General features: G+C 37.9%; 1 protein-coding gene across 1 annotated transcript in view; it reads right to left on the reverse strand.

Annotated features, from left to right (window-relative positions):
* Nucleotides 1-10,267, reverse strand: part of LOC104624542 (putative histone-lysine N-methyltransferase PRDM6) — a gene marked incomplete at its 5' end in the record, with an annotated part of 23,705 nt that extends 13,438 nt beyond the window's left edge. Inside the window, 3 exons of the mRNA XM_010291938.1 lie at nucleotides 2,881-3,223; nucleotides 6,313-6,437; nucleotides 10,140-10,267. Coding sequence (XP_010290240.1) covers nucleotides 2,881-3,223; nucleotides 6,313-6,437; nucleotides 10,140-10,267 — 596 coding nt within the window. The remainder of the gene's footprint in view (nucleotides 1-2,880; nucleotides 3,224-6,312; nucleotides 6,438-10,139) is intronic.
* Between the last annotated feature and the right edge of the window lie 8,804 nt (nucleotides 10,268-19,071).

The raw sequence follows: 19,071 nt of genomic DNA on the forward strand, positions 1-19,071 counted from the left end.
AATGGGGAGCTGTTTATCAGCTGGAGCGGTGCGGCAGATACCGCTGAGGAAATACACACCGGAGAGGTGCCCTCAGTACTTCAGGCTGGCAAGCAGGTATTCTTTCACAAATCATACCCTTGTCTCCAGGAAATTTTGTACAACACTTTAGGAATTTTTCAAAAAAAAAAATATTTCGGGAAACCAAAGAGAGCTCTTTTCCAGCCGCTATACCACTAAATAGCTGATCCTGTACCTGCTAAAATACAAAGAGCTGCCTGTGATGTAAGCTCAACCTATAATGATTTCTAACCAAGGGTATGAGAACCCAGATCCAAGGGCACTTATGAGCTGCAGTAACTGTTATTCTGGTAATTTTAAACACTGAATGAATTGCAGTGAGCTTAAACGGATTCATGTGACTGACGTCCCGCGTAACGCTCTAAAGAAGACTTACTGGGAAATGCTTTTACAGCAGTTATGTTGATGGCACACCCCGCGGGAACAAAGAAGGTATTACAAAACTGGCCTTCACAAGGAGTCTGCACTATTTATTTAATGAAAACATAGAGATGTAAGCCATTTTTCAATACAGAGGGAACACAGGTGTCACAGAACAGAGCACTGCAGTACCTAGTATTTATGCAACAGATTGATCCTAAGTGTATACTGCAACCTCATTTAGGTTTTATGCTCTCTATGTAACACCAGAGGAAAAGTTTCTTAAGAACAGGATTTGCAAAACCCAACAAGCTAAAGAGGAAACCAGCTAAATTATCCAGGGTCAATATTGAGAAAAAGGCATTATATTTTGAATCTTCATGAAAGCTTCTGGGATTCAACACTTCCAACTCAGAGTCTTTACTTACCTCCTCTCCAACCCAATCCTCCCCAAATCTGCTGAGTCCTTTCTCTAATCACCCTTTGGTCTCTTTGCTCCTAGGGGATTCAACTTGTCTTCTGATCTAAATAATTTTCCTACTATGCTGTAGGGTATTCTGAGCTAAAAAAAGAGCTCTACACTTTCTTGTTGAAGCTGTTCTGCATGGACAAATTAGGTAGGCACAGGAGTGACAAAACAGTAAGGTGTCATGAACCAGTAGCCTACAGATGAGGGTGTTCACTTCTGAGGGGGGAAGACTTAAAATCCAGCCTGTGTTTCAGGCAATATTTTAAACAAGATACTTAGGAGGAAATAAATAAAAATAAATAAAAATTAAAAAATCAAATCTCTCGCCTCCAAGATGACAGATGTAATTGTAGGATACGGTTATCCTAACTTTTTCTCTCCAGCAAAATGATCATCTAACCATCCCTTAGGGTGCAGAACAACCCCATTAGGGAAATCTCTTCTTGCATTAAGTATTATCTGCAGCTTGGTTCTTCAAAAAGGAAGACACAGGTTCAAGTGAAGGAAAGGATGAAATCTAGGCATCACACCTGCTTGGATGAATCACTGAAAAAGTATTTGGACAGCCTCACAACATAAATCCTTTAGAGTCCTTGACAGAGCATTTTATGCTTTACAGTATCTTTAGGATGCTCTAATACTGGAAACATAAGAGTCCGTGAAAATTAGGAAAGCGGAACTTTTGGGACCTCTATTCTACATTGTGGCACTTAAATTGGCAGTTGTGTCCTGCAGCTTCTTTAGCATGATGTTTGTTTCTGCTAAGGCCAGAATAAAATTCAGAAAACGTTTAAAGGGCTCGTTTGCATTCACAATATTATCAACTCCTTACATTCTATGAAGAATTGCATGGAATCTAGTTTGCCCCTAGCATGCTTGACATTTCTTCCTGGAAAAATGTATTTATGCTCCAATATCTTCACACCCACAGAATCACACAAGCATATGCGTACACGTAGATAACCACGTACACAATGAGACATAGACATGTCTACAAACATACACACAGACTCACTGTTGATTATTTTTTGGTAGTGTTTTGGTTAAATGTGTTTCACACTTAAATGCTGCTTTTAGAACAACCTTCCAGGGATTCAGCTGTTCTGCTCAAACCTTCTTCACAGATGAAGAAGAGACAAAAGATGGACAAGCCTTTTTTATTGAATTAATTTGATTTTTGTCTTTTGTCCTGCCAGCTATCAAAATTGTCAAATAAACCAGCTTTGATTCATAAATAATGGTTCCATTATATTTACTGTGCCACCGGTCAGAGTACCTGAAATTTTAATTCACTTGTTCAGCTAAATTTCATCCTCAGTTCACGGCCATAAAATTCTGTATTGACAAACTTTCAAACCAACTTTGACTCTGAGGTATCTAGTCAACATTTTTCTTCTGTGTGGATATTAGTTTATTGAATAAGTGGCATCTGTTTTCCTCCACATCACTAGTGGAGTAGGTATTTCCTTTTGACAGCTTTGCACGATTTATGGGTTTGCATGCTCTGAAGAAAAATAGTACTAAGCAAAAAATTCCAATTCATTACCTCTTAGTACTTAATTAAGTTCATACACATTGCACACTATAGGTGAACCCTGAAATGACTGTGACAGCCACTGAGCAGCAAGTTAGATTATCTTTGGAAGACAGAGAGACTTTTAATTATCTTGACCTCATTTTTCCACCTATGATATTCATAAATTTTCCTTCTGTTTTGTTGCCTCCATCAGATGTACCAAACCATTCCAAAAACAAGATTATATCCTTAGCTATTTCCTTTTATCTGCACATTTAGGCACCAAATGTTTTTATAAATAGTGAAGTCAAGCAATGTTTTTATCGGCTTACTTCACACAGCTGCAGATGAATTATGTCGTACAGGCTCCTCCTAATAATGGTTTGGGTTTGGAAACGATAACAGCTTGATAAAAGAAGAAAGCAGTGGATCTGGCTATCAGTAGATACAGAAATAAAGAGAGCCTGGGCTTTACCTGTCAGGGTTCTGCGTACACACATGCATCTGTAAGAGGATCCGCTGGGTGAAAGTCTTAAAGCATTGCCCACATTTCCAAAGATGCCAGTCACTGAACTCAGAATTTAGTTGGCTTGTTGAAGTTGGGCTTGCAAGAACTCGTTGGTTTTTGACACTGATCTGGTTAAATCCTGACTCGATGGACCCAGACTTATCCAGGAGAGAAAAATTTCTGCTACACGGAGTCTGTGGAAATACTATGGATCGCTGTGGAGTGGCAGGGGATAGTTTGCTACTTTTATTAAATGGCTGTAGGGTGTCTTGTCTGGACATGGCCTCCATTACAGTCGAAGGGACATTCACTGGGAGAAAACAAGAAAAGTGAATAAGATCCTTTTTATGCCTTTTTAAAACTAATACAGTGTTGGGAGACACCAAAAAAATACCAACATCCATTTTCTTGACACTAGAATTAAGCAACTTTATTTTAACAATGCACAAAAAAGTGGGCTTGAATGCGACAGTGATCTGAATGGATGATGCTGATTCTGTGACACTGAAATGAAAACTCATGCAAAGGGGTGTCTGAGACTGAAAGGACTCAGAGGAGCTTGACTGTGATATACATTTATGGCATAATGGGACTGTCATCTGAAAGAAAATGCTGCTGCACTTGTGATACCCTGACTCTACATGTTGCAGTCAGCATGTCCAATTGCTGTATCAGAGACAAGCATGAATTTTGAGAGCATGGGGAAAAAAAATCCATGCTCAGACACTCCTTGAGATACAACAGGTCTTAAATATCCACTGCAGCAATAGTTCCCTTACCCTCTTAAAGGGCAGCCACTAAGGATATTATACTCTTACATCTCACAAATAGTCACACAGCCCATACAGTACAAAGTCAGTGATGTCACCATGACTCATATGACTTGGGCTAATAGCTGTTAAATCACCACAAGACAATGCAAAGTATAGGCAGCGATATCTTTGTGCATCAATTTCCCACCTACAAAATAGGAACAAAAATTCTTTCTAGTCCCATGAAAGTCTTATGACCATCAATTAACTATGGATTATGAGGCACTCAGATGTTTTAGTAACAAATGTCATACACTATTCTCACAAAGAAGTGATTCAGTGCTGAATTTGGATGTTGCATGATAAGGAAGGCAGGAGGTCAAACATACAGAAGAAAGTTAAACGGCTGCCTGACTCCTTGAGTACCACCTAGATCATGCAGTGAACGAAGCAAGGGTCCTATGGAAAAATGGATTTGGCTAATGAAAGATTGTACTACAATGCAAAAAGAAACACAATTTAGGCCACCCAGGCCCAGTACCTTCTCATGCTTTCTAATTTTGGCATGCTCAACTTCATGAGATAATACTTAATGGACATTTTTAAAATAAATATGTTTTATGCATATGTCTATGTCTACATATGTTCACACATTTAGTTACTGTCACAGAGTGTTTATATATATATATCCACACATAGGTATATAGCACCTACTCAACAGGTGATTAGAAACTGCAACTGTCTTTAGGTAAATCATGATGACAGATTTCTAAAAGCAAATATGAGAATTAAATTTCAGTTGTGAGCTGTAATCATCCAACATTATTTCATACACAATGAAAATGTAATACAAACTAATGTTTTGGTAATACCTTAAATAATGCCAGTTACTTCACAGACTTATGTTCTAATATCTTCCATCAATCATAATGACTCCAATACTATAACATTACACACTATTTAATTTACTTAAGTTGAGGCCCTTCCTAGGTTATTATTTCCTGGAGTATCTGAGGACCTGATTTCTAAGTAGAGTTACATCCACCAGACACATAATAGATCTTATATGGCTCTTCAGTAAAAGGGGCAATTTTCATACTTTTGTTTTGCCCCAACCTTCTCACACAAGAAGCAGATTACTTTTTTTTTTTTAATCCTATTCATAAAAGTCCACAGACACACTAATATCAGGATATTAAAGACCTAAGGAATATAGGTAGAGTTTGTACTGAGTGAAAATACCCCTGTGCAGAAGATAAGCAGAAAGTCTGCTCTGAGGGCTTACGCGGCACTTTAGTCATATACCAGTCTGCAGCTGGATTCATGCTCAGAGGTTAATTTCATCTACTCATGTCAGTCTCTCTGTGGACGAACCTCTGGTTTCTCTCACAGCAAAATAGCAAGTGACAATATTTAGAGATTTTAGCCATAATGCTTTGCTTTTCACATAAAGGTTTTGTAAGCTTCAGCTCATGAAAGAAAAAATAATATTTCTATATTGTACAGTGCAGAGCATGAGTTTTATCAGCAAACATTACTGCCGGTAATTAAATTTCTTTTAAACTTTTCTCAAGCCCAACAGATTTGAAAACTCAACATGAAAAGGGATGTTTATTTTTGACAGTTTAATCCCTGCTATCTTGCTGTTTTATTGCTGCATGGTTCAGTATTTAAGTTGCTACGAAACAGGAATTCATCCTAGCATTGCTATTTAAGTATTGAAGTACTTCACCAAAAAAATTCATCTTATATGTAATTGATTAAGCATGGGCAGCCACAGGGTTACTTTAGACCAAAGTCAATCAGGCATCCATTACTGGTTTCTTCCACCACGTAGATACACATAGCTGTCACAATGGAAGAGAGGTCTTTGATGCAAGCTCTAATCAAGTTCCACACACAAACAGTGAAACTGTTGTTTGGATCAGCCATTCCCATTACAGACAAAGACATCCAGCACTAGATTGCACTGGATCTGTGTTTTAAATTCCATGCTTAATTTTGTGATGAATCCTAGCAAAATAAAAATAAATATTGAGAAGGGGGAGAAGAGTGGATGGAAATGGGGATGGCCAGGATGCAATGGAGGTTCATTGTCATTTCAGGCTACTTACACTCAGTATGTATTTAAAGAAGCTGGCTTTTACCTTTCAACCACAAGGAGCTCAGGACTACAATCGGACAAAGCCTTTCTCGACGTACTCAGTGGTAATAGAATGAAGAATCACTAACAGAGGCCTCGTGGACCTGCAAAGCATTACTGTTTTGGCAAGACAGTGTCTTGTGATAGGTCTGATAGCAATGGAGAGGGCCAAGCAAATTGGTTAAGAATAGACTAGGAACGAAACATTTGTAAGGAAGAGTGATTCTACGCACTACCAAGCTGTGTGGGTCTGCTATGGCAGGAAATCTACTATTTAATTGCACATACCTGCACACTTCCAAGCACCTCCATTTATTTAGGTAACCATAAACAGCTTAAGTATATCAGCTTCAGGGGGTTTTTTTTGTACACATCAAGCTTACCATAAATATCTATTTAAAATATTTTAATTGAATATGTCTTTAAATACTCTAGGAATATAGCTGACTAGGTATGCAACAGGAATTCTGGCTTACACAGGTAGAAATGCAAGGAAGAACTTACAATTTTCATCTTGTGCAATGCACTGGAGAGGGATTCCAAAGAAAGATGTGTAGCTGTCATTGTACCACACCAACAGCTCGGTGCCCCTGGGGATATCTATACAAGCCCGGTAGAATATATTTGACCTAATCAAAAGAAAAACAAAAAAAAATACCTGATTTAGGAACAGAGCATTCTCCTTTTATCACACACAGTATTAGAGTAGAAATTCATTGTTTTGGAAGCATTCCTAAAGATAACTAAATGAGTAACTTCCTGAATATTTTAAAGCCAGACCTATCATTAGGGAAGGACTTTGTTCCTGTAGCACAGAGTAAAAAAGAGCTTATGGGAACTTTTGTACATAGCATATTTTAAACACTAAGGTTTTACAAGAACCAAGATTTTATGAAAAGACATACCTTTTCTTGCAATGTCTCTTTAAAAGTGATTTTAGAAATGCTACATTTTGCTCACACAGTGCAAGCATCAGAGTGGTGCACACAGTTCAGTAAGTTCAGCCGTTTAAACAGCTTTGCATTTGTCATCTAAGCTAAAGTTAACACATTTTAGGTGTAAATAGAGAACAGTTCTTTCATCTGAATAGGTTCTTTTAGGAAGAGGTTTGAAGTAGCGTGACATGGCCTTTCATTACAGCAGTACACCATCAAAAAGAGAGATCTTTGATTGTTGAGAAAAATAGACTTTGGCTTAGGGAAGCAAAAAAAATGAGGTTAATCTGAACATACGACCATAAGATCTTCCCCTGTATGGAACATGAGGGTAACATCGACAATAATTCACTAAATATAAATTAGTGTTACTGCAAATGTGATATCTTATCACATCACTCTGTGGGAAAAGACTCTGGATATTCCCAGACCACTGAACTGGGAGCTGAGGGGGGAAAAAAAGGAAAAATCTTAGTCTCTAACCTAAAACTAAGACCCTTATCCTGATCTTGCACTGGTGTAAATAGCTTCAGAGTCATACTTGTGCAGTTAACAGATTTACATGTAGGCAAAAACCGTGTAAGATTAGAATCGGGCACAAGATAAAATAAAAATGTTATCGCTTTGTAGTGGCTTTTCCTTCAGGCTTCATGTGGAACAGTAATACACACTCCTGTGAGACGGATAGAAATTCAATATACAAAAGAAGAACACTCCACTCTCGCTGAAGGATTACATACCAAAATGATACAGTCAAAGTACCAAGAAATGACCATTTTTTATAACAGCTTATGTAAGGCAGAAAAACATCTATAGACCAAAAAAAAAAAAAATGTTAGGCCTCAACTGGCTTTCTGAGTGAAGAATTGCTGCAAACGTTAGCCTGAAGTTCAAGATAAAAGTGTTTAGGGTTGGTAGGCCTTAAATTTAGACTTTCTATAAAGAATTGGCTGTAGCAATGCAATTTGTTCCTTGTATAACACTGCAGACATAAGGAGAATCTTTTACCACATTTTTCATGGCAGTGAGATATGCACTTGTCAACATATTTTGTCACCGCAAAGTGGCTCTTGGCAACAGGATCATAAAGATCAATAAAAAAGTGCAGATTCTCAATATTTTACTAGCAGCTGCAAAAATTTCATTTATCTTGTTATTTTCCTCACTTACTGCCACCCTGTCTCAGGAGGGCACTGCTAGCTAAGCAGAATGGTTTTCCTACCCTTCTATGAATATCTGACAAAAACTCTCCCCTTTGTGTCTCCCCCTCTCCTTCCCTCCTCTTCTCCCTCTCTTTCTTCCCAGAGCCGCGTATTTTGTTAATTCTTTCCACTGTTACATAAAAATGAAAATAGGAGCCACGCTATAAATTACCAGCATCTCCTAACTTGAGAAAAATTGAGTCTACTTTGTACTTCACCCTTGTAACATTTCATCTCTCAGTTTGGCTTCCCTTAACATAAACACAGCAGCCCAGCAAATGAATGTGCTAAAACCAAATGACACACTTTGCCGCTGAAAGAGCAGAACTGTTTTTGAGCAATGGGTGGTCTGTGAGGCTTGGAGTAGGCAGGGAAAAAAAAGTGTAAGCGTACACCGTCCCTTACAAGCGTGCAGAGCTTCCAAAACTCGCAGAAATCTCTGCATGCTGAAGTACATCAAAGGGATTTTTCCCTTTTCGGATAATATTTCCTTTGCTGACATGTATTTAGTATTGTGGTTGGATGACTCATAAAGATAGCTTCATGGCGTCCCAACGCAGTTGAAGCAGAACACATGCCAACAAACATTATTGTCAGCCTCAAAATAAAAACAAAACGTTCAGCTAAGGGTCAATCAATCAAGAGCACTTTGAAGAAAATTCCATTTAGATATTACAAATCATAACAGAACGAATTTAAACCAGCTGACTTTCTGTGAGGAGGACGTCCATGTACAATAAAAATTAGGCCGGTTTTTCAGTGTCCAACTTTTCTATTTTCTTACACTTGGATGCAGTCACTGGTGATGGATGCCAGTTTTTTAAATTGTGTTTTTGTAGTTCATTTTATAAAGATCTGAAGTAATCGAAAACAGATCAACAGAGGGAACTCTAAGTAAAAACTCCATCATGAAAGGAGAGTTGTAAAATCCACTTAATATTGACAGATGTGTAATGACTTTCTCATGCTCACTTTTCATTTAGGTTTGTCATCTCTATATATGTAGGCGTATTTTTTTTTCTTATTTTTATGTATATATGTGCGCAGACACACCACCACACTGAGAAATAGTTCACAAGGTACCTACAAAAATACTCTTTCATCACAGCAATCTTTATTCATTATCCAGTGTGTTTATTTAAAATCCAATGGGATTTTGGTTATAGATATCAGATATTTAAGGGTATAATAAAAGATTTGTAATGTATAAATAGGATTGTTATTTTTTTAACTGTGGCATTATTTAGTCAACTGGCCAGAGAATAAAAAAGCTGAAAATGCAATTGAACAATTTTACCATTGTTAAATTGGAACCCTATGGGATAGTCAAACTTTATATATATTTCATTTTAGCTTGCTTTTGTATGTTTTATTTTTAATTTTAAAGGTACTTTAAATAAGTTTAAGATTCTTCCGAAAGAAAAGAAACCCCATTCTCTAAAGCAACTAGTGAAAATCGGGACTGCTCATTGCGACTGGCAAGCCCGGGGCATTCTTTGATGTGCTTCCTACCAGGTTTAATAAGGCCAAGCAGTTGCTTCTGATTCTGAGGCAAGAGGTTTGTTTATAGCTGAGATCATGTATTTATGTAATGCATTGTCTGGGTTTTCTGGATCTGTTTGCGAGTACAAAGTAAAGTGCACCGCAATTTCTTTACATTTTTCTTCACATTTTGACCTTCCCTAGCCAGTGACTTAAGAGGCATAAGCACAAGCAATGTGGGCTAGCAGGTGCACTCACCACAGAGGCGTATACGTGTCCCATGACTGGCTCTCTGAAAGCCTTTGGGTTCAAAACTCCTCTCCTGCCATTTTTCCCCTTCCTCTAGCTCATGCATCTTTGTTAAGGGCAGAAGATTGCTCGCGCTGGCTCGCTTCTGATCAGACCGTTCAAAAACAGGCAAAGGGCTCAGCGCAGTGTGGTGGTCTCAGAGGTGACAAAGGGCCGCACTTGTTCCCTGGAGCTCTGGGTCTGGCATGCTTACCACGATGGCCTCAGCTCAAGACAACCAAAGCTAAACCCATCCTTACTACACTCTGTAGCTCTTCTACTGCCCCGAGTGATGAGCACGTTCACAGACGCCCTGCTACTGTCCTTGCTATCAACGGCAACAGTACTGGTGACACTTACAGTCTGACTTTTCACTAAAAATATTTTCATTTTGTTGCACTGAGTAAATCAAAACATACTTTACCTGTACTGAACCACTGTTAAATTCTGTTCCCCACAGTGCCTTGCACATCGGATATACCTCATCCAGCTTGACTTACTGGGTTCTCCGCCATCAATAAAGTGCTGCAGTGTCCCATCTTGGTCATATATCTGGGGGAGATGTCACAAGGTCAAGTAGTTAGAACAAATCATCAGCAATCATTTTCACTGCTTTGCTGGTGTCTCTCTATGCCTTTTCCAGGCATTTATTACCATGAGGTTTGTCATTGCATACTGATGTGCTCAGAAATCTACATGGAACAGCAGAAAAGTATTTTGGGGGATGCAAGTTTATCATGTTTCTTTTATCAAGCCAATCTTTTTGTATTAAACATATTTGTGGTGTCTCAAGGATGTGACCATGTTTCCCAAAGAATATGTAACCTATTTTGACAGGCTGACCTTAAATAATGAACTGCCAGATAAACAAGAAAATCTGGATGTAAAGCCTGCATTGAAATGGCTGGAACATCTGAGGAAGGGGCAGTAGTAATCCCTAAACAAGCATCCCTTCCTTCACATCTCAGCTGCAGCAAGAGCATGTACTTCAGCAACCTCACATGGTACATTAGGGAGTTGTAGGATTCATAATACCAAAACAAATGAGACTAGAAGGAAAAAGAGAGTTGTAGATGCCTTTAGAAGCTCCCTTGAGACATATAATTTTTTCAAGTAGTAAATGAGGAACCAGTCCTGAGGGAATCATGGTTTCCCTAAACATGACATCCCTGCTAAGGACATGAGAGCCAGTTATGGTAATTTTTTAAAAAGACAGTTTATGTCTCTATTCAGCACTGGATGCTCCCTCTGAAGTTGAAGAATATAATTGCTCTGGATGCTCTGAAATGAAAAGTTACATGTTTCATGCACACCCGCCCTTCTGACTGTTTAAAAAATATTATCTAGGAAGTGGTAATCCTAGTAAAAGCATATGGTCTCAAAGATTTTTACCTATTATGCAATTACTTTGTTAAATTCCAGCAATGCCTCTGAACAATTAGGTGCTTATCTGAAGCAAACCTGATCTTCAGATCTTTTGTCCCTCCCCAGACACCATCTGCTTTAATAAACCTACCCCCCAAAAATGTTATCCATTTTGAAATTCGATGAGCCTAAATTGCTGTCTTCTTGAAAGTACTAATTCTGATAATTAAAGAGGAAACATTTATTACACTGAATTGAACTTTTCTAGAGCAAGCAAATTAACAGTCTTGCATTTCTATTTCAATATCAAGAGAATAATCTCAGAAATTATGTGACTATATTCAATATTTCTGATCTATTAAAAGAGTGTTTCCTACAACACACACAAAAACATGCACAGGAATCAGAATCTAGTTCTTTATTCCACCACATGAGAGTCTCAAATTCAGAAGCCAGCCTTGCTTTTGCTTTTGACCAAGAGGGAATGATCAGGAGGAATATATCCATTGGTAGAGCATGAGAGACAAGGAAATTAAGTGTCTACAGAGATCCTTCTCATTTGCTCCAGAGTGCCTGTGACAAGGACCAGGTCGAACCCGGCCAGATGCTCTTGGGTTGCAGAAGCAAGATGCTACCCCAACATGCACTGAGTGGTGGAATAAAGTCAGAGAAACTCAGAAGGAGTACTCAGGGGCAAAAAAATACTCCAATACCCTGGTTTTCATTTATGTTTTATATCTGGTAGCTTGTTGATTATCAGCAAGGACCTATTCTTATGTAAACATGTTAATGTATGTTGAATATATGAACAAAATATGCCAAACAATAAAAACCTGTAGTGGAAATGGAAAAGTTTTACAGGAAATCAGCCTTCAAAAGGTAAAGATGGAAAAAGTAATGACTAACAGTGCTTGGCTGGGACCATTTTGGCAATATGAAAAAAAACAGTCTCAGCACAGTGTTTATTATCTATTCATTTACATGGTGCTTACTAACATAACAATATATGGCTTAACATGAGGCAAAACCAATTTCCAGAAATGAAGAGCTGATAGCTTCCTAACCCCCAGATGATACGAAACAGGAAAGACAAAGACGACTGCCATAATCAGTACTGACAGCCATATCTGGACACGCAGGGACCTACTCAGAACTTTGTGTATATGGACATCATGAGCTGACATGAGAAATTAAAACCTGCAATGAAAATGCAGGACTGGAGCTTTCTCAGGCCTTAGCCTTCCCTGGAGTAGGAAGGACTGCTCTACAAGCAGGACTAAATATTTTCAAATGCTTTATTCTTGCAAGTACTGATGCATCGGTAGCACTACGCTCTCCTTTCCTAGGGGAATATTACTGACATTGCAATTAAAGCTGCATAGTCAGAATCCATCCCACAGTATTCTTAGCCCTGTTCTTACAGGAATTAAAACCCAGCTGTAAGCAAGCAGAAACGCTAAGTTTAGAAAGGAAATATCAACACTGCATTGTATCAGTTTATTTGTCAAATTGCATACTACAGGTTAAAATCTGAAAAAAAAAACATAACTGTTTTTATGTTATGGCTATACGGTTGTTATTATTACATAACAATACGGTTATTCTTATTCATATTACCATTGTGCACCAGTTCTTGGTCATTTTACAATTGTCTAAATCTGGCAACTACTATATAATTGCCTGAAGAAACCACCACGAGGGACCAAACTGTGACCTGCCATAACAGAGGAAAAGCAAAGCTGTAGTGTAAATTGTGAACCCAGACATTATAGCAAACTGTATGGATATACATACACTCCTGCATGTGTATTACACACATATATGTACTTAAACACTCATAGTAGCTACTACTACAGAATCCTGTGACAAATTGATTTTACTGAAGATCTTTGACTACCTCACTAGATCACTACATCCAACTATGCTGACATAACTTTTAACACATTGCAAGAGCCTCATGGCAAAATAAAATACCATTTCTCCAACTCCCTATGGAGAATGCATGTATTTTTTCTGTATCTCACAGTCATTGACCTAAATGGTGGAAACAAAATTAGTTATTTCATTTTTCTACTTTGATTACACTTGGAAGTGTTACCTAAACTGCTTACTGGACCTTTTCCCTCTTCTGACCCAAAGTACTTGTTAACTGTTGTTTTGGCTGAGTTTTAAGGGTGGGGTTTTTTGCTTTAAATATCTCAAAGCTTTAAGATTTCTTTTTTAATGTCTGTTCCAATTTTGAGGAGTGCACCAGACTACTGGCAGAGACCAGAGTCTGACAGAAGAGGACTGCACTCACCTTCCCACTTGATATGCCTTGTGTTCCTCCTTATTAGTTCCCATATAATTAATTAACTTCTTAATAGGTCCTTGACTATTTACTGGTATGTTACTTATCAAGAGATTCAGAGTGTGAAGCATATTATTCTTCTACAAATTTCACTTTTTGACCTCAGAATATGACAAAAAAAGCTTTATTTTCCAAGAAAATACATTCAAAGTGTAACAAGCACAATTCAAGTCTTCTCTTCTCCATTTTTTGTATTATTTTCCTTACAAACACCAGTTTATTTAGTAATTAAGATATAAGAACAGAAAAGCATGAGGTATATGATGACATTTCCTACAGCGTGCCACTGATACTCCTTGTGAGCTGCATATGCATTCCAACTGGGAAATATGGGAAAAAACAGGTAGGATGCCAGTGTACCGATACTGGTGAGGTTCACCTTGTAATGGCATGCAAATATAAATTAAATCTGAAGGACTTGATTTTTTACGTGTTGGATCGGTTATTGGAGGCTGTAGATACTGAAACTTACAATGACAATGATGCTAGCAACACATAATGGCAATAATAATATAAATTCTAAAGTACACAGCATCTCATATAGGTGATGCTCTAAAATCTATGAACAACCATTACTAAGTAAAATAAACAGCAGTTACTGGAACATCTGTTACTCTGGCAACATACCAAGTCTAGGTAGGACCATGTAAAATTTAAGTAGTATAACAGGTAAGGCAGAGTGCTAAAGAGCCTTCCAAGAACTCTCAATTACTTCAGTACTGACATAGTAAGTATTGCCTCCTTGGATAGATGGGGGCAAATGCAATTCCAACGCTAAAGACTGTTGTGCTAGTTCCTCGTATAGACGCCACAGAATTTTAGAGTCAAGGAGCCCAAATGTAATGGCACAGCTGCAGAGAAAGTGAAGCCATGAAGCAATTAAAAACAATTTCACAGAAGAAACATGGAGAGCAAAAAAGGTTAGTTTGTTGGAGATCTTCCCCTCTATCTGTTGCTTTCCTTTGTCCCCTTTCCTTGGCCTGCTAAAAGGCTGTGTCTTTTGAAATTCTGCCTGCATTTTATTTTTCCATTTAGTCAAATAAAAAAGGTATTAGCATACAATTTAATTGACCTCTCATTTCCTTGCTGGCAGAGGGAGAAAAGACTGGTCCAGAAAGTGGAATTCTTCTTTGCATGTACATTTGTATTGTAAAAGTAGCTATTAGAATATTTTTTTAATGTTGCAAGACATCAAAAGAAATGTGAAGAAAACCACAAAACATGCAAGGATTAATTCTTACCATTAGTAGAGAATCTTGCTTTTTGCTGTTCATTTCTATTCTCATTAACATGCATAAGGTCATAGGATTTTCAAATCACTCAGCATTAACCTTCTCCTCCCACAAGAAGTTCTATCCTTGACTTCAGTGGGAAGAGCCAAGATAGCAAGGAATACTTTTGATGAATACATACATTTCATAAATCATCAGCTGTGCAGTTAAAAACCATGTATGTACCCTAAACTATTGGAAATACAGAGAAAAATGTTGTAACAGTCTAACAAAACAGATTGACATGTCAGATATAGTAGCATCCATACGAGTTATATTCTTTCTGTTACAATGTGTGCACCTACAAGCCACAGCAACACTGAAAGCTTCTTCCTTCTCTGGCATGGATCAAAACTGAATAACCTCTAGACTAGGCAAATTTCACTACTGTGAGACCTTGCTTTTGACACAACACTACAACATCCTCTGCATGTGACTGTATCCTAAACAGAAGTTGAAAACAATGCCGAAAAGAGCAATGTTTGATAAGCCTGGGTACTTAGCTGACAGTCTTTACAAGGTGTGCAATTATGGCAGATTATATTCTGAGCCTGGATCTATAAAGCCTATTCTTGATGATAGAGAGAGCAGCTCTGCTTGTGTCCCTTTGTCAGAGCCAGCAAGTTCCACTGCCTGACACATAATCTTTCTCATGCATCCTAAACCTCAGAGTCCAGTTTCCTCCCTAGGGCACATGACTCTTCAGCTACTTCTGCCGTGTTTCACCGTCCATTTGTTCATTTAGACGTTTGGAGAAGAAAGCTACAGGCAAAAAAGCTCAGGGTTTTTGTGTTTGCTATGGTCCTTTTGGGGCTGGTTCCACTGTTTGATTATTTCCTTTGAGGGAAACAGATTTTTTATCCTTTTTTTTCTTTTTCTATTTGCTTTGTGGTATTGTATTCATCCCCTGGAATAAACTAGTACTGTAAGTGAAGTTGATTACTCATATGCTTTGACAGATTGGGGGAGAGTGTTCAGTGAAATTACTGGTAGAACAGAGCTCTACGGCCATCTTAACAAATGACAAGGAAGGTTTAGTTCTCTCTAAAGCAAAAGAAATAGCAAAGAGTCACTTCTCTGAAAAGCTCTGAGACTCACACAGATAAGTGCACAGTAAAATTCAGTGATTTGAGTTGCCTAAGGCAGTGATTGTTGAGCAAAATGCCAATGGGTTCTGGTGTTTATTATGACACGTATATGTTATTTATTTGTTAGCGTTTCTAATCACATCAGACTGAAAGCAAACTGGATTGTTTTCGTAATTATCAATTGATAATTACTCATTTAGACTGGCTTATGTGTAGCACATTGGTGCCTAGCTCCCTTTGAAACAAACACACTGCCAAAGGACCTCATTATCTAGAAAGTTTGAAACATTTAGAAGAAGATCCTTCAGGTATTGAAAGAGAGGAGACGACTGACAAAATTCCCTGAATAGATTACATTTAAGGAGCATAACTTAGGCTGACAGTCAAACTACAGATGGGTTCATATTGTACGATAACAACTCTTTGAAGAATGAATGCTTCTAGACTTCAAATGTCTTTAATATTAGGAGCAAGGCACCTGATTTAGAGGAGGAGGGCCCTTCTGAATGTGCATCTTCTCCCTGTTACACACTGAATGAGAAAATTGTGTAGAAACAATCATGCATTTAGACATCACATCTTTCTCCTTTCATTCACCAACTTCGTGACCAAGTCGGGCTGTTCAGTAAACATTTTAAGAATCTTAGCCTCTCTATTTAAAAGGAAATATGAAATATAACAAAATTCAGAAGCAAACTGCAATGCATGGAAAAGGGTCCAATATAGCTTCACTAAAAAGAAACATTGATGTTGACAGATAATGTTACATAGTCACATCCTTTACAAAGACCACATCTCAAATATTGAAATACTTTGTAAATGGCATACTATCATCTTTTATATTACCTATAGAGAAAACAGGCAAATTATTCTTAGCCGGTATAAAGGACTATTCATCACATTGTGATAACTCTAACTTTGATGCCTAATAAATATTGCTGAATTGTAGTAATCAACTACACACATAAAACTGATATGAAAAAATAGTAGCATACATGTCAGCAACCTCATTTTACTGTAAGTGGAAACATTTGGACAGGTTTCCCTATTCATCTGTATGGACATTATTTCAGAAAGATGCTAGTTATAAATGCTTCTCATTTATTCCACTGTTGCTTGACAAATCTAACAACTGGTTTGTTTTGCCACTTAAAATATGCCTTCAGATTCTTCTTCAGACAGGCTACAGACTTAAAAATATAAATATGCTACAGCTAACATCTAAGCTTGTTGGTTTAGATAAGAACTTAAATGAGAACTCCTTGTTTTATTGTTATGTAGATAGTGAAAGCTAGTTACTACTGTCTTTACATGTATGTGACATAAACCTATGTCAATAATACTTACTTACTATAATAGTTACTTACTAATAGTTACTGTCAATAACTAGTTGCTTACTTCAAGTGCTTCTATTTTTTAAGTAACTGGATAATATTTTGTTGCCATGTAGAAAATGCAACAGTTCATCAAGAAAAGAATGATTTTTGATTTTGCAATTTTTGTGTTACCTGCAAAATGGTGTCAATTTCTTTATGCTTTTAACTAGCATGAAGATTTCCAAATGTTTTTAACTGCACTGAAGCGTTTAAACTGCTATAAACTATTAACAGAATAGAAAACTTAAATAAGTGAGCAAGGAGGAAACATCAAGAGGCCTCACTTGTTAAAATAAATCTAAAATGTTCTCCGACATTTGTTGGCCATAATCTCTCCCTGGGATGCAACACCTCTCTGAAAATGCACAGAAATATATCCTGACAGCCAATGGACTTTAACTGCTCACACTATTCAAAGCAATTTTCTACAATTAGCCATATCTGATATGGAGTGTACATCTTGTAGTATCTGCTTAATGTTTCTTCTCTTTAATCTAGCAGGCATCATCTAGCAAATTTTATAAAAGATAATACTTGCCGACTAATATTAAAAGCTATTTAGTTTTCTGTTTCTCAAAGGATTATAGCATATGAAACTATAAACACTGTTTTGAACTGTCTGTGCTAGGTGAAAGGCTTCATCTCTCACTTAGACCCCAGTCCAGCAAACACTTACGCACATGTTGTAGTCCCATTGATCTCAATGGGACTACTCGTGTGTGAAATCAAGCATCTGTGTAAGCGGTTGGAGGACTGGGGCCTTGTTCCAGAAAGTGTCATGAGAGCATTACGTAGACTTCTTTTTTTTTTTTTTTTAAGTCAAGTCTCAACGTTTTGTTTTGACACTAGCTCATGGAGGTTCTGGAATAGGGAAGAATTACACATAACACGAACCAGTGTTACTCAACAACAGGGCAAAAAGGGAAAGACATAAAGCAGAAAAAACCACACATGAAGTTGGAAACTTAAACACAGGCAAACAGGTCTGTAGAGGACCAGTGCTCTTGCAGTATCCACTGACATAACATGGCGTCCTCAGGGTGTGCTTTTGCACTCTCCTGACAGGTCCAGCGATAGGACAAAAAAGCGGTGGCACTCTGGCCATGGGTCATTCTGTGATGGAGACATTTTTGTTTGGCATTGGTATTTCCATCCTGCTCCCTGCACTCCCCAACCCTAACAGCAGAAGACCATGGGGAGGCAACAGACTGAAGTTGTTCTCTGCAGTCCCATTTACATGGGACATGGAGCACAAAGAGAAAAAGTGTTACCAATGTAGGCTCAGTATCCAAGAAGACCAGGAAAAAAACAGACTAAAAAGGAACAGATAGTTTAAAAACAGGGAGGCAAATGATCAAAGCTGAAATAACCCAAACAAGACGCTCACAGCAGTTGGCTGGTAGATGCATATCCCAGTATGGGTGTCAGGGAGGGAGTTACAAGAAGACTGTAAGGGCCTGATGCTGAAAACCCTTACTCATCTGGGAAGCCTTACTGTTCTAAGCCAGGGAATCAAGACAGCTATGTTGATCTTTGTTGCCCCTGGTGCCTCTGAAAATATGACTGGTTCCTTTGCAAGGTAATGACAGAGCTTTGGCCATTTTCTTGCAGCTTCTCAAAACCTTTAGACATTGCAAAGTGAAATTAAAAAGTGTTTGTTTCATATTTTTTTGTTCTTTTAAAAGCAACCAGGTATTCCAGAGGGGTCTTCTGTCATTCAGCTGAGATGTTCTTTCAACCTATTTCCATATAGTCAATACGCCCATTCAGTTGAACAAAGAATTAAAAGGGCAAAACATCTAACCACAAACATAATGTGACAGAGGACAGCACTCCAAAGCAAGGTGTACAAAACCAAGTTTTGGCAGATTTCGCCGCTCAGCATCAAGCTAGGCAATGCAGCTGA

The sequence above is a fragment of the Phaethon lepturus genome, unplaced genomic scaffold (assembly GCF_000687285.1).
Source record: "Phaethon lepturus isolate BGI_N335 unplaced genomic scaffold, ASM68728v1 scaffold36057, whole genome shotgun sequence".
NCBI lineage: Eukaryota > Metazoa > Chordata > Aves > Phaethontiformes > Phaethontidae > Phaethon > Phaethon lepturus.